Source organism: Ictidomys tridecemlineatus, chromosome X (genome assembly GCF_052094955.1).
Source record: "Ictidomys tridecemlineatus isolate mIctTri1 chromosome X, mIctTri1.hap1, whole genome shotgun sequence".
Taxonomy (NCBI): Eukaryota; Metazoa; Chordata; class Mammalia; order Rodentia; family Sciuridae; genus Ictidomys; species Ictidomys tridecemlineatus.
The window spans coordinates 309,698-325,268 of record NC_135493.1 but is presented as its reverse complement, the minus strand read 5'-3'; the positions used below and the strand labels follow the sequence as shown (position 1 = coordinate 325,268).

At 38.7% G+C, this 15,571-nt stretch overlaps 1 protein-coding gene and 1 pseudogene across 1 annotated transcript in view; one reads left to right on the top strand and one right to left on the bottom strand.

Moving 5' to 3' along the window:
* Spry3 (sprouty RTK signaling antagonist 3) overlaps positions 1 to 11,978 on the top strand; it is a 129,379-nt gene extending 117,401 nt beyond the window's left edge. Inside the window, exon 3 of the mRNA XM_040287513.2 lies at positions 1,181 to 11,978. Coding sequence (XP_040143447.1) covers positions 1,288 to 2,154 — 867 coding nt within the window. The 5' untranslated portion in view covers positions 1,181 to 1,287 and the 3' untranslated portion in view covers positions 2,155 to 11,978. The remainder of the gene's footprint in view (positions 1 to 1,180) is intronic.
* A 463-nt stretch (positions 11,979 to 12,441) lies between these two features.
* On the bottom strand, positions 12,442 to 13,186 carry LOC101958653 (transcription factor Spi-C pseudogene; annotated as a pseudogene).
* Positions 13,187 to 15,571: the final 2,385 nt, after the last annotated feature.

The following is a 15,571-nucleotide window of genomic DNA, read 5'->3' as shown; positions in this document are numbered from 1 at the left end:
CTTCTCCTTGTCCTTGTCCTTGTCCTTGACCTTGTCCTTCTCCTTCTCCTTCTTCTTCTTCGCAGTGGTGGGAATGGAACTCAGGATCTCATGTATGCTAGGCAAGTGCTTTACTTTCGAGCTATATCCCCAGTCCCTGTCTCCTATTTGTTCAATACTCTCCTCATGCTTATCATTATTAGTTCTAAGCTTGATAAAAATCCTTTAAGAGAATGACTATATAACTGTTTGTGATACAATGAAGATATAAGCATATGTTTTCTAGATATTCAACTTGTATTAAACATTATGTAAGAACATTGGTGATCTTTCAGAAATCCAGTTTTTGGTATAAGATAGAAAAAAGCAGTCCAAGCAGAATATGCTTGGGAAATGCCAACAAAATGGAGTCAACTCAAGGTTGTGATAGTTACAACTACAGGTGATATTTGAAATCATTCAAGGCTTGCTTCTACAGTTCTCCCACCCCTTGTTATTCCCATCTATATGAAAATGTTTCATTATGGATCTGCTGTGCCATTTAAGAAGAATTGCCTCCTCAGTAAGTTAAAGCACTCTGCAAGGTAATGAGAAGGTGTTTTTCCTATTACTCTACTGACAGCATAATTCCTGCCCTTGTGTCTCTGTCATAGTTCTACCATTATTGCATCTTGCTTGCTTGCCTATATTCATCAAATCAAGCAGTGTCCTTTCTCATCTCTTTATTTCTACTTGTCATAAAATGCACTAAAAGGAGAATTTTAATTGGATACATACACATATAAGCAACTTCCCATGGGAGATTTTGGATGCTTTTTCTTTTGCTTCAGAATTGCTTTAGGAAGTAGACTTTGCATTTAATGTTTTGTTCCATTATTATTAGAATTCTGATGCTCAGGGCTCATATTTCTGGTAGCAAACTCCTGAATGAGCTAGCTGCTCCTGTGAACCTAGTCATATAATGAAATACAAAAACAATCAATGATATATTTGCTCCCAAACCACTTTATAGGCGGATGGGATGACTAGATTTGTCTGTAAAGAAGTAGATGTTGTTGATTACACAATAAAGGTATATGTAGCATGCCTATCATTAAGTGATTGAACATAGTATTGGTGATAAGGCCTGATCTTTGTTGATTCCCTACAGAAATACATGCCTGTGTGTTCTCATTTCCTGTTTCTATTCCTTCTCTCCTAGGATTTTCTGATGTACCCTGAGGTCCATGTAACTACAAGGGCTCCTCTTTATCACCATAAGTGCCACTCTGACCCAAAACCACTCAGAGCTCAAAAAATCAAGGCAAAATGGATGCCACAGTGATAGATGATTTCCAACAAATTCTGCCTATTGAACAGCTGCGCTCTACTCATGCTAGCAATGATTATGTGGAACGGCCTCCAGCCCCCTGTAAACAGGCCCTCTCCAGTCCTTCCCTTATTGTGCAAACGCACAAATCTGATTGGTCCCTGGCTACCATGCCTACTGCTCTACCCCGCAGTCTCAGCCAGTGCCATCAATTGCAGCCCTTGCCTCAACATCTGAGCCAATCTAGCATTGCCAGCTCGATGTCCCACAGCACCACTGCCTCTGATCAAAGGCTCTTGGCCAGCATTACGCCCTCACCTTCAGGCCAGTCCATCATCCGAACCCAGCCTGGAGCAGGGGCCTATCCAAAGGCGGATGGTGCTCTGAAGGGAGGAGCTGAGCAATCTGTAGGGCATCATAGTGAGCACCTCTTCATCTGCGAGGAGTGTGGGCGCTGCAAGTGTGTCCCCTGCACAGCTGCTCGCCCTCTCCCCTCCTGCTGGCTGTGCAACCAGCGTTGCCTTTGCTCTGCTGAGAGCCTCCTCGATTATGGCACTTGCCTCTGCTGTGTCAAGGGCCTCTTCTACCACTGCTCCACTGATGATGAAGACAACTGCGCTGATGAACCCTGCTCCTGTGGGCCTAGCTCTTGCTTCGTCCGCTGGGCAGCCATGAGCCTCATCTCCCTCTTCCTACCCTGCCTGTGCTGCTACCTGCCTACCCGTGGATGCCTCCATCTGTGCCAGCAGGGCTATGATAGTCTTCGGAGACCAGGCTGCCGCTGTAAGAGGCACACCAACACGGTGTGCAGAAAAATCTCTTCTGGTAGTGCACCTTTCCCCAAGGCCCAAGAAAAGTCTGTATGACCTTCTTGCAAGATGGATCCAGAGCTTTCTCCTTCTATCCCCCATCAGTAAAGCATAGGCCTCATCTTTGGAGAGGAGAAGGAGTAATAAACTAGCCAAAGTTAGGGCTTCACCTCTTTTGTTCCTGCAGCATCAGGGGAATGGCAAAGTACATCCTGGTGCAGGATGCCTTGTTCTTTTCACAGTATCAGTCTCACTGCTCTTCAACCTTTTTACACCCTGCCAACTCAGCCCTTGTGGCTGTCATGGCAAATTCAGGTGATTCACAGGCATGAGGTTTGGACCACTGAGGACTGACAGAGCCAGCAACGTGGAGGTTTAGGGGCTCCCCAATGTAATGCCTCTCGATGCAGGCTCTGATTGTCACTCTGCTTTCCACAGTGCCTTTGGAAGCTTTCTTCTAAGATGGTTTTCACAAGTACATGTGGAACAGTGTTCAACCTTCCAGGGAATATGACCCCATCTCCCTATTTACTGCCCTTCTTTTCTCTAGTCCTCTCTATCTCCCTGTCTCCTCTTTTTTCCCTTTTCCTTTCTCCTTCATTCTCAGCCTCTTTGCTTTTATTTTACTCCTTTCTCCTCCCCTTTTCCCTCTTTCAAACTAATCCTTTCTTTGCCTGTATTTTCACCATATTTAATCTACATCTCTCTGTCTCTGCCTATTCCTCCTTTCTCTTTCTAACATGTCCAAAAGTGCTGTTTTTCCATAGGTGTTTCCTTAGACGCCAAACTTTGCTATGCTATACTATTTACTAATTTTTATTAAGGGACATGGATTACTGTAATGAACTGATCACTAGCAATAGTCTGTATCCCAATGTGTGTGCACTCACAACCATACTCACCTGTTTGTGAGCATATTAGGTTATCTTACATTTCCAGATTTAATTAATTGGAATTTTTCTCCCTTTCCCAGTAATCAACTTATAGTGCTGACAGATACCATTAGCATGCTGAGTAGGATAGTAAATCAGGATGCTCATAACTTTGTATGTCTGACCCAAGTGCCAAAGGCAGACGTGCTTTATAGCGAAATGAACAAAGCAAAGGATATTACAGAGGTATGTTCTCTCTTAGAAGCTAACTGCCCTGAGACTGCATGGCTCAGGCCTTAATAATGGACATAAAAAGTCATAAAACTTTAGAGCTGGAAGGAATCTTAACTGTTAATGTAGTTCAATGCCCTTATTTTACAGATGGGAAAACTGAGGCCTGGAAATAGGAAGGGACTTGCCCAAGGCCACACACTGAATTGATAGCCAAATTAGGACTGGAATACTGGTCTTTTGACTTCTAGTTCAATTTTTTTCTCCCCTGCACCACAAATGAGTCATGCGACTTTTTCCTAGGACTCCATTAACAATGACAGAAAGCCATTCCCTTCCAATTACTTTTCAGGAACCATGCCAAATTAGTATGGTGGTCTTTCTGCAGTGCATGGTGAGTAGTTAATTAACTATCAAGTGTTGAGGCTTCCCCCCTGTGGACATCACCTTTGGCTCTGTCACCTTGTAGAAGCTCGAGTGTGGAAAAGAAAAAGCTTAAAGAAGCCCTAACCAAGCTGTATCTTTGCCATTGCATCTACTCTTTGCTGTACACACTGTGCTCGCTCCTGGCTTTGTCTGCAATGGCAGCTGTCTGAGAACCTAGATTTCAGCAACTGAAAAACTGAGATGAAAGATGTATAATGCAGAGAAGTGACTTACAGAGAGCCTGTGCTGTGAACCCCTTTCAATGGGAAAAGGATGCAGTGATGATGGCAGGCTCCTAAAGACTGCTGCTAAAAGACACAAGAATTAGTTTCCCTCTGTAAGTGAATCCAAAATTCATCAAGGTATTCAGAGATTGAGGGCACTTGCTTGAAATCAAGGTGCTCCAACTTCGTTTAAGACTTCCAGACTCTAACTTTATATATCATCTCTTTTAAAGTGTGCATGGATGTGTTTTGCAGGGTGGAGAGGTGAGAAGTGTATAGTCATACACGAGAAAGGAGGGGACATCCATGTCCCTTTGTTGGACATATACTACAGAAATATGTGCCACTTAGTCCTTATTAGTTCAGAATTGTTCTGAAGCATAATGACATTTGGATTGCACACTGTCCTACACCTTCACTTACACCTCCTCTTCTAGAATTGCTTTGCTCTATTTTTGTATATATGAATATGTTATGATGATTATTAATAATGTTAATGATACTGCTGCAAATGGTGCCATATATAAGATTAGGCTTCTTGAAACATTTATAAATCTAAACCAATATCTATAACTCTTTTGTTTGCTTTTTAGATTCTTTTGATTTTAAGTAACATTTTTGTCTTAAAAGTCTGCCTGATTGTACTTCAAACTTATCTACCCCTAAAAGCTGTACCCAGTTCTCTGGGTCAAGCTGGATGGAGATGAGTAGCAACACACTTCTTTCTGCTTCTGCCTGAAATTTGCTTAGAGCTCAGATATCTAAGATGTTTCTGACACTAGTGCATTGTTCTGGAGCTAAAGTTATTCTATGGATGTTTGCTTATCAGTTTCAGGGCCCAAAATAACACAAGTCCCTTCTTGATAGCTCCTTGATATCCCAACCCTGCAGTCCTTACTCAGGCAAATTGTGCACTGCCAGAGGGGCCCTGGGCTCTGCCATATACCCAGAAAAGCCCTTCTCAGTGTATTTCTAAATGGCCTTACACTTGGTGGAAGAAACTGAAGGGTTACTCAAATGCAGTTGCAGTCTTCAATCTGCTGCTGAGTCAGGGCTTTCACTTGTGTCCAAGTTGGCCTGATATGGACTGCATCTGAATTACGTATAGATCGGTCCTGTTGGGGTATGCGCATGGACGTATGAGTGAGTGTGCATATGTATCCCTTCTGTGATTTCATATATATATATATATATATATATATATATATATACACATATATATATACACACATATATATATACATATATATACACACATATATATGTAAATATATATTCACACATCTCTATATATTTTAATGTATTGCACATGTATATTTAAAATATATACAAAAGAACTCTAAATCCTGCAGAGTGTCTCTGTTTTCATTATTTTTCTACTTTGTGTCATGCACTGTATAAACAGGAATATTTAGAAGGTGTTTCCTGCTTGGCATTTTTTTGCAACTAAGTCATCTGTTACCCCCTAAACCCTACTGCTTTCCACATATAGGTCCCTGGATACATTTCATATGGCAATAGCCAAGTGTTTTCCTTTGGTTCCAGCCCATCACAATAGCCATAATATACCGAACACTTAGTGCTTACTGTGTGTTAAGCACTACTTTTAGCATATTACCTAAATTATTGCATTCAATCCTCACAATAACTCTACACATAGGCACTATTCCATTCACTACTTTTCTGATGACAAACTGAAGCACAGAGAGGTTAAGTGACTTGCCTAAGGCAACAACCATAAGTAGTAGAGGTAAGATTTGAGCCTAGGCTGTCTGATTCCAAAGTCTATGCTCCATAGTCATGTGTAGAAATCTGGAACACAGCTGAAGCCATGCTGAAGTAACAAACCTCAAATGGTGAATAATCCTTTCCCTAACTCTACCTGCAGCCTAGGAGTTGGAATAAATGTGTTCCTATGTTAGGAATTAAGCAACAGCTACAGACATATATTAGTTGCTTTGCTTCCCAAGATGATGGCATTACAAACTTCTTAGAGTGAAATTACTGCTTTATTCCAGAGTTCCTTATTTTCAGATGTGTTAGCTAGGTTTCTTAGAAAATAGAGCTTGACACAAAAGCTTATGTGCAAAGCAGGAGTGAGGAAAATAGTAGTGAGTTAAGGAAGGAAGGAGAGCAAACATCAAAGTAGAATGTCACTGAATTGGCTACAGTCTGTTTCATAGCAAGCCAACTTCTCCAATCTCTTATGAGAGGGCATATGAAACTACTTACATCTCTGATTGTTGCATCTTTAATCATATTATTCTAAAGTGAGTTAGAGACAACCCACCATCTTTAAAGTCCATAGGGTTATTTTGTGGTGATAGAAATGTTCTCTGACTTGCTTTGAAGGAGTTTTTCCTGCATGAAAATGAATTCCCTAGTTCAATTAAAGAAGTCACAAAGTCTCATTAGTCTTCTTCATAGGAAAGGTAGTTTATCTAATATTAACTCTTCAAATAACATACACATGAGTGTACATACGTTCATTTAGGCTCAATTGTCATAATAGTGGGGAAGCTGATCAATAAATTCAGGAAAAATTAGTTAAACAAGTATTTTGAAGCATTAAAATAAAGAATTCAATTGATTGACCAGGAAGTTAGTCATCTTTCCAACACTATAACAAAATATCCGAGATGATAAACTCAAAATGAGGAAAGATATTTTGGATTACAGTTTCAGAGGTTTCAGTCCATAGTCAGTTGGCTTATTGCTTTCGGGCCAATTGCAAGGCATTGTGTCATAGTAGGAGAAGGTTACTTTCTTCATGGTGACCAGAAAACAAAGAGAGGAAAGGCCCATGCTCCCCAAATTCCTTTTATGGGCTTACCCCAGTGACTAACTTCTTCCCAATAGGCCCCACCTCTTAAAGATTCCAGGGCTGGGTATGTAGCTCAATGGTGAAACTTTTATGTAGCATTCACAAGGCCCTAGGTTTGATCCCCAGCAGTACACACACACACAAGGTTTCACCACCTCCCGGGAGTCCAACAGTACCACAGCCTAGCAACCAAGCCTTTAATGCATGGACCTTTGGGGACATTTATCCAAACCTTAGCAAATGGCTTTTAAAAATATTTCAGCCAGTAATTATGACATCATAGACACATTCTGAGAGTTATACTTCCTTGTGTCCTATAGACCATTCTTACATAAAGTCAAAGAATTTAGTTGATAGAAATATGCCATCAATTTGTTTTCATATTTGTGGTTAAGGTCATATAAATACTGAATGCATTCCACTGATATAATTCATGGTTTTTTTTCAGAGAGAAAGAAAGGGAGAGAGAGAGAGAGAGAGAGAGAGAGAGAGAGAGAGAGAGAGAGAGAGAGAGAGCATTTTTAAATATTTATTATTTTAGTTTTCGGTGGACACAACATCTTTGTTTGTATGTGGTGCTGAGGATCCAACCCAGACCGCACGTATGCCAGGTGAGCATGCTACCACTTGAGCCACATCCCCAGCCCTAATTCATGTTTTTTTATACAGGAAAAGATAAGTGTGAGAGAATTCTGAAAATTTTGTGAGGAAATAATGAATAGGTTGCTTATTGCTAAAATGATATAGCAAAACTTTTCCAATGACATCCACTTTAGTAAACCCAAGGTTGCTTCCAAGTCCTCATCATATCTGACACATTGGGAATATTTGACAGTGTTGTTCACTCTGTCCTACTAAAAGCACTTTCATAACTTTGACTTCAGAGTACTACATTCTGCTGATTTTCCTCTTACTTCACTGACGACTGCTCCTTCCCTGTTCCTTTGCTGGATCCACTTATATCTCTCACCTTTTCTTATCCCATGGATTGGTCCCTGGACATCTGATATTTGAGTACCAATCATGTGATAACTCTCCAAATTATTTCTCCATCTTTGACTACTCCCTTGAACTCCCCACTTATGCACTCAACTGCCAATTTCACTTCTCTACTCCAATGTGTAGTAGAGATGTCAAACATAATGCAGTCAAATTAAGCTTCAGATCATTTCCACTTCAAATTTGAAGTGTTATAGCCTTTTTTGTCTCCAGATTTCTAGTTGCTCAGATAAAAATTTTGCAGTAATTCACTAGACTTTTTTTGATTTATGAATGTAATCAAAATTCTCAACCCTCTCCGAAGATTTAGACTGTATCACATGTGGTCATTAGTATCACAGGTGGTTATTAGTATAACTTTTGAATTTGTGGCCTAAGGTTTGATAAAGTTTATAAGATTGAAATCCTTGATCCCTATATCCTAATCTAGGCCTGTATTCCTATCTTGACCCTAAACATTATCATAATATTACCAGTTGCTTTCACACACCAGGATGCTTTATTTCTCTCAAAGACCAGGATAGACAAGGGAGGGCATATTGGGAATGACACTGCTTTTTGTTAGGGATCTTGTTGTCATTATAATTGAAATTATATATGTCTGCTTTTAGATGTATTTTTTGGCTAGTCTCCTGGAAAAGAAGAGAATCCAAAAGTTATCATTCTTCAACTAATCAGGAAATGCTTTTGTGTATACCAGAAAATGGTCATGTCTCTGGTGGTAAAAGATAAGGATCTGGAAGCCTCCAAATACTTTAAAAACTGACTATCCATTTTATTGCATGTTACTAAGGAAGAAAAACATACATGGTCACACGGGCAAATACTCTAGCTTTATTAATATAGAGCTGTAACATAAGCCACCTGTATGTTTTCCTGCTGTGATGAAGTTGAGGTGAAGTGTATGTGAACCCTTAAGAGTCATTTTGTACCCATGTCCTAAGGCATAAATATATAAAATGATTTCCTTGGCCCTTTTCCACTGGGTTCATCTTTGAATTCTTTCCTTTAAAATCTTACCACTCTGATGACACTAAAACAAAAGAAGCCAAGGAAAGGAACATTCATTGTTCTAATACCAGAGTTTAATTGGCTTAAATAATTTAACTGTGAATTTTTTAAATGGTCCTCTTTCAATGGAGGTGAAAGCTTCTTCCAAGGAAAAAGCCCCAGGTCCATCTTAATGCATCAACCATATTGATGGTTGATGGAAGTAGTAGGAAGTAATACTATCTTTGAATCCAGGCAGAAAAAAAAGGTTAAGAAAATAGAACATGTGAAAAAAAGCTCAGTTTGCTTCTTTCATCTAAAACATATTTTACTAATTCCTTAACTCAGTAGTACCCTTGAACTCTTTTTGTCCTTCATTTATGTCAGCACTCTTATTTTTCAAACTCCTACAGCATTCCAGCTGGAATGATTGTGTGTGTATGTGAGAGAGAAAGGGGAAACGAGAGGGAGAGAGAGAGCGAGGGAGATATGGAAACTTGAGCTCTCTCCTATCAAACTCCCTTCCAGGACATGCTTCATAGTACTTGAATCTTATACTAAATGACAAGGTTTTTCTCCTTCAGTAAGAAATACCACACTGGAACTGTGGTTTTCCCTAGATTGATTTCTTCTGAGTCAGTGTGGTGTTATGGAAATCACAGTATCCTGAGACCAATTAAATCAGAATCTTTGGATTTGGAGCTGAGGAATGTATTTTTTAAGGCTCCCAGGTGATTATAATATGCAAACAGATTTGAGAAAGCCCAGTCAACTCATTCTATAAATGCAGATAGGCCCAGAGAGAGGAAGTGACTTATCATAACCAAATGGTATGTTAGTGACTAAGGAGTGTAAGAATCTAGGTCTGTGGACACCTAGGTCAGAGTTCTTATCTTGATACTATGCTGCTTCTTTCTCTACCCCATGCTTTGTCTGGATTTCTGCTTTCCTTGTCTGTAAAATGAACATAATAAAGCCTAGAGTTTTTTTTTAATCATTGAAGCAGAAGCATGTTTTATTTTTCAATTGCAAGAAATATTATACTTGAAGGAATTAATAGGTAACACATATGTGAAGCTGAGTCTCTAACATATTAAGAGGGTTTATTATATATTGATAAGTTGTAGTTGTACATAATTATTGAGTAATGATTTTTAACACAATGTGACATGATCAAAGCAAGCCACAAACTCAAATATGATATTTTCTGTCTGAAAACATTAGAGCTCCATCCTTCCAGTGACATTGAAATGTACAGTACTCAACTATTACCTATACTCACTATGATTTAGAACAGATGATCATTTGAGTGACATGTCTACTTGATAACATGTATCAGGATTGAATTACTGCTTCAGCTGTATGTGTCTTTAAACTGAATTTGGTCTCAGTGACAATTAAAATTTTAAGTTGAGGACAAGATCATATTTTTCTTTCCTTTGCTGGGATATGGATCGAGAGAAATATAAAAGCAATGGGATATCTGTATTACTGTTATCAGTTTAGGGTTGAATCCAGGATTTCTTTTTTTTCATTTTTTTTTTAGTTTTTTTTATTACCTATATTTCTTTTGTTTATTTATTTCTTACATACATGAGAATAGTGGAATGCATTACATTCATGATTATCCATTCACAGCAAAATTTTTCATAACTCTGTATATAAAGTATGTTCACACCAAATTATGCCATTATACATGAGCTCTCCTTTTTTTGCATTACAATTTTAATATACCACAATTTATCATATCACTGTTTGTATATAAGGTCAGAATGCATTTTGATACATCATATATAAATGGAGTATAACTTCTCATTCTTCTTATTGTACATGATATAGAATTACACCAGTCATGTAATCATATGTATATAGGCTCATAATGTCCATTCATTCTAATATTCTGCCTATTCCTATACTCCCTCCCCTCCATTTACTCCCCCTGTATAACACAAAATACCTCTATTCTTCCCTAACCACACCCAGCAATTATTGTATAAAATGAGCGGTGGGATAGCTGGGTCAAATGGTGGTTCCATCCCAAGTTTTCTAAGGAATCTCCATACTGCTTTCCATATTTGCACCAATTTGCAGTCCCACCAAAAATGTATGAGTGTACCTTTTCCCCTACACCCTCACCAACATTTATTGTTGCTTCTGTTCTTCATAATTGTCATTCTGACTAGAGTGAGATGGAATCTTAGTTTTGATTTGTATTTCTCTAATTACTAGGAAAATGTTTAAATTTATATATAATTCAAATGAATACAACTGACATAATCTAGAATAAAGTAGATACATGGATTATGCTGAGAGCAAAGACACTTTCAAGTCAGAACTGATCATTTGAAACAAAGTTATTTGTTGCCAAAATTTCCTTATGTTAGTATAGACTACATGCTATTTGATAAAAGATAGCAAAAGGAGTTAAATTTTTTTCAGTGCAATGTTAATTGGATAATTGAAGTTAATAATTCATTCTCTCTCTCTCTTTCTCTCTCTCTCTCTCTCTCTCTCTCTCTCTCTCTCTCTCTCTCTCTCTGTAACTTCTGGGGAGATTGGTTCTAGGACCCTCAGATACCAAAATGGACTCTAAAGTCCTTTATATAAAATGGGGAAGGAACTGAGAAACTGATGTGACTCCATTTTTGAGAAACCAGCCTCTACCTCAAGGCCTGTCCTAAGGAAGGGGGTGTGACCCTTATCCTTGGAAAAATCCCACAGAGCACTCCTAAGCACTTACCCACCCTGCTGAGTTGTTTGTCTGTAAATAACAGGAGAGATCTGCTGCCCCAGGTGTCCCTGACTCAGTCAGGCTAGGTGAGGACCCATAGCAACCCCCTAGCAACCACCAATCAGCATGAGACAGGGAAATACCTGGGATGCCAGATGACCCTCCCAGTAGTTTATGGTGGTTGATAACATGTTGGGAAACCATGTAGTTCAGCACATACACCCCTCTTGGCCTAAACCAGTCAGTTCAAAGGAATCCCCCTCTTGTATTAACCAATCACCCCTACCCAACTTGTTCCCGCCAGTGAATGTGCTAATCAATGTTAAGAGTCATTGTTTGATTTTCCCACGGTATGGAATGATTTGCTGTATGATGTTGTGACACATAGAGTATCCCCCCCCCGCCCCCCGAAAACCTATAAAATCTCACTAAACAAAGGACCAGGGGTCTGGGTATGTGGCTCAAGCGATAACGCACTTGCCTGGCAGGCTCGGGGCTCTGGGTTCGATTCTCAGCACCACATAAAAATAAAATAAAGATGTTGTGTCCACCGAAAACTAAAAAAATAAATATTTAAAAAATTCTCTCTCTCTCTCTCTCTCTCTTAAAAAAAAAAAGGACTGGGATTCACTCCCTGGGACCCCTGCATCAGGAAAGGTTGTGAGTCCAGGCTGGAGTTTGCAAAAAAGACTCTTGTGTGATTGCATCGGATTTGGCTCCTGGAGGTCAATTGGGGTCCCATGAATCTGGCATTACAGAACATCCACTAAAATACTTCAAATCATCTCTAGATTACTTATAATACCAATATAAAACAAATGTTATCTATATAGTTCTTACCGCATCATTTGGGAGAAAATAGCAACAAAATAAGCCCGTACATGTAAAGTACAGAAACATTCGTTTTTTCAAATATTTTCCATCTGTGGTTGGTTGAGTCCATGGATGTGGAACCTCTGGGTATGGAGGACCAACTGCTTTCAGAGAAAAATCCTGAAGCTTATAGGGTTTTCTGATACCAGGCAATGGGGAAATGAGAGAGAATATTTAGCAATCAAGGTAATTTAGCTCATGGTAATTGGCATAGGCATAGTTGTGATTGGCATTCCAGTTATTTAAACTGAGATATTCTTGATCAGGTTGAACAGGCTGTGAGTGGAAAATCTCTTTACCCAAGAAATGAGGTGGAGAGAGTCTTTGGAGAATAGCCTCACTGAACTGGTAGGTGAGCTTTCTTCAGATTTTGGTGATTTCCCCAGTTCTTCTGTAATTCCTCAGGGCTCTGGCCATTTTCTGGTAAGTCATGGTCTTCCGATTGCCTTCCCCCCCGCCAAAGTTCAGCAAGTTTTTCTTTGTTTTTGGATACAAACTTAAAGATGCCTTTGGTTTTATCTATCCACTGAATACAAGAGGCCATCTCAGGATCGCACAGGGACTCTTGAAGGTATTCAAACAGCCTGAGCTTCTTTCTGCCTTTCACTCCCTTTTGCTGGAAGACAGCAGGTTCTGCCAACTGATTTTCAGTTATATTCTGCAGAGGTTGATGAATATTACCTTCATGATAGAAGTCTGCAGCACTGTTTATCATAGTTCTCCAATTATAGACTGGTTCCTCTGTAGGATACACTCCATACCATCTGGAATTTCCTCTGATGTGAGGACAATGGTTAATGAAAGTCAGGTAATTTTTGTAATCTGGGGAGTATTGAAGATGTCCCATTGAATGATGCCTTAGTACTTCAATAGCATCTTCAAAGGCTTGACCTAGCTTGTCTTGTTCAACAGAAGTCATGGCTTCATTAATTAAGTGGCGATTCTGGGTGTACAAGTCCAAGGTAGCATCCAGTTGCACGAGGTGAAAGTCACCTTTCTCTCTTCTGAAACCAAGCGTGCAGCTGAATCCAGGATTTCTATGGGGCTTATAGATCCCATTCAGGAGGCCAGTATGGTTGGGAGGGGGTAAAAAGAAGGACAGTAAAGCCAGAAAAGAAGGAAAGGGATTTTGCCTTTGCTGATCTGAAGAAGTAGATTATTTAGTCTAGTACTCCCAGAATAATCTGTGACTACAAGGAACACAATTCCCAAACTTCAGGGCCCCAGAAAAAATTATACATATCCATTCCTGTACTATCTATACTGGATATTGGGAATTTCTAGACAGGGCCACTTTTATTCCCCTAGGAGTCATACATCTGGCTAGTTGTTTGATAAATATGGAATTCTGTAGCACTTATAAAATGGGTTTCTTGTAATTTCCTTATTTTAAAAATATAATACACATTCCTAATTCATTCATTTTTGCCAATGATTTTAAAGTGTTTATTTGAAAGTTATTTTTAAATACAAAAAATATTTAACAAAGCACTCCTTTATTCCCTTCTTGATTCATGCTAATAAATTTCAAAGGTCATGATTAAAGTAGGTAATTATATGTCACATTACAAGTGAGTTTTTAAAAACTATTTATTCAATATATCCTCATTTCATCTTGTAAATCCTCCTTTTTAAAGGGGAAACAGAAAGACAAGGAATTAGTGAAAATCAAGAGGCTTCAAATATAGTGGTAGATACTTATAATCCAGATGTGTCTCAGGCAGGAGTATTCTTTCAGGTAATTAAGAGGCAATGACGTATGCTCAAGAAATAGAATTGTTAAAGGCTAAATTTGAGGGATCTGTGATTTCGTAGAAAATATGACACCAAAGCTCCTTGCTAATAGTTATATTTCTAAAGAAATACTTGTACTTTTCCTGATAATAATTAAAACAAGAGCCTAGTGATGAACTGCATGAAATACTAGGTAGATATAATAAGAAATCAGACTAACTTTGTACTTATGAAAGAAGGGTGAAATTTTATTGTGGTGTTAGGCATAGTTGTTAATAGTAGGAGAAACTGAAATCTCATTCAAGAAGACTTCATGTAAACACAATTGATACTAACACTGAGAAGAGAATAAATAAGAGGCTAGAGAATACCTGAAGCACAGAAACAACACTGAATTTATAATCAGAAGATATATATATAATAGCATGCAAGGCAGTGTGAGATGGGAGGAGATTGGGAAAAGTCAGCCTTGATGAGTTTCATTCAGAGGACTATAACTGGCTCTACCCTATTCTAGGACACCTTTGGCAAGTTACTTAGTTTTTCTGTTTTTTTTTTTTTTTTTTTTTTTTTTTGGTCCCTGAGGAACCAGGACTCTAAAGATTCTGTGATCTCATCTACTGAAATCTACTTTTTAGAATAAAAATGGCTATTTGAGTAGGATCAAAATATGTTCCAATTTACCCAGGACCATCTCAGTTAATAGTCTTATCCCAGAATATTTATTAATAGTGCTCCTTCTACTTAGTAGAACTTATCTTGGCAGAACTAGCATATGATATATAATATTATGTTTGTAAGTAACCTTGATAAAAATCATATGTAAAACAAAGATCTAGATGGCTTCTCTGGCTATCCTCAACCACCATCAAAAATCGACTGTCAATTCTTTTATCATTGATCACCCTCCTCAAGGTCTGATTTTTCTTATTATCCAGGGTACCTTCCCTGGTCTATCACAACACCACCCTTGACATTCTCTCCCTCTAGTACACTTGTCTGAAAAAATCTGGACCTTACAGGGCTGGGGATATAACTCAGTTGGTAGAGTGTTTGCTCTGCATGCACAAGGCCATGGGTTCAATCCCCACCACCATACACAAAAAATCTGAACCTTAGTTAAATACAATCACTTATTCTTCATTTTCATCTGAACAGGTGAATGTGATTGGAGAAAAACATGAATTTCAAGTATGCTCTTAGTACAACCAGCCATTTCTACTCTATTTCCTGTCTTCAGGTTATTTTCAAGTAAACTCTTCACAATGACTTTTTCATACTTCTCTCTTATCACAACTCCAAAACATCCAAATCCTTTATATCTCCACTCCTAGTCTATGACCTTGCCACATATCATGGAGACAAAAGAAGCATTTTACATTGAACGCCCTCCAACTAGGCTTTTGAATCACCTCTCCACCAAAATAGCTCCTGTCAACTTTACCAATGATTCTACTTTGATAAATACAATGGTCAGTTCTCAGTCTTTACCTTACTCAACTTATCAGCAGCATTTGTCTCAGTTGAGCATGTCCCATATCTCAATGTAATTTGTCCAAAAAAGCCTAGC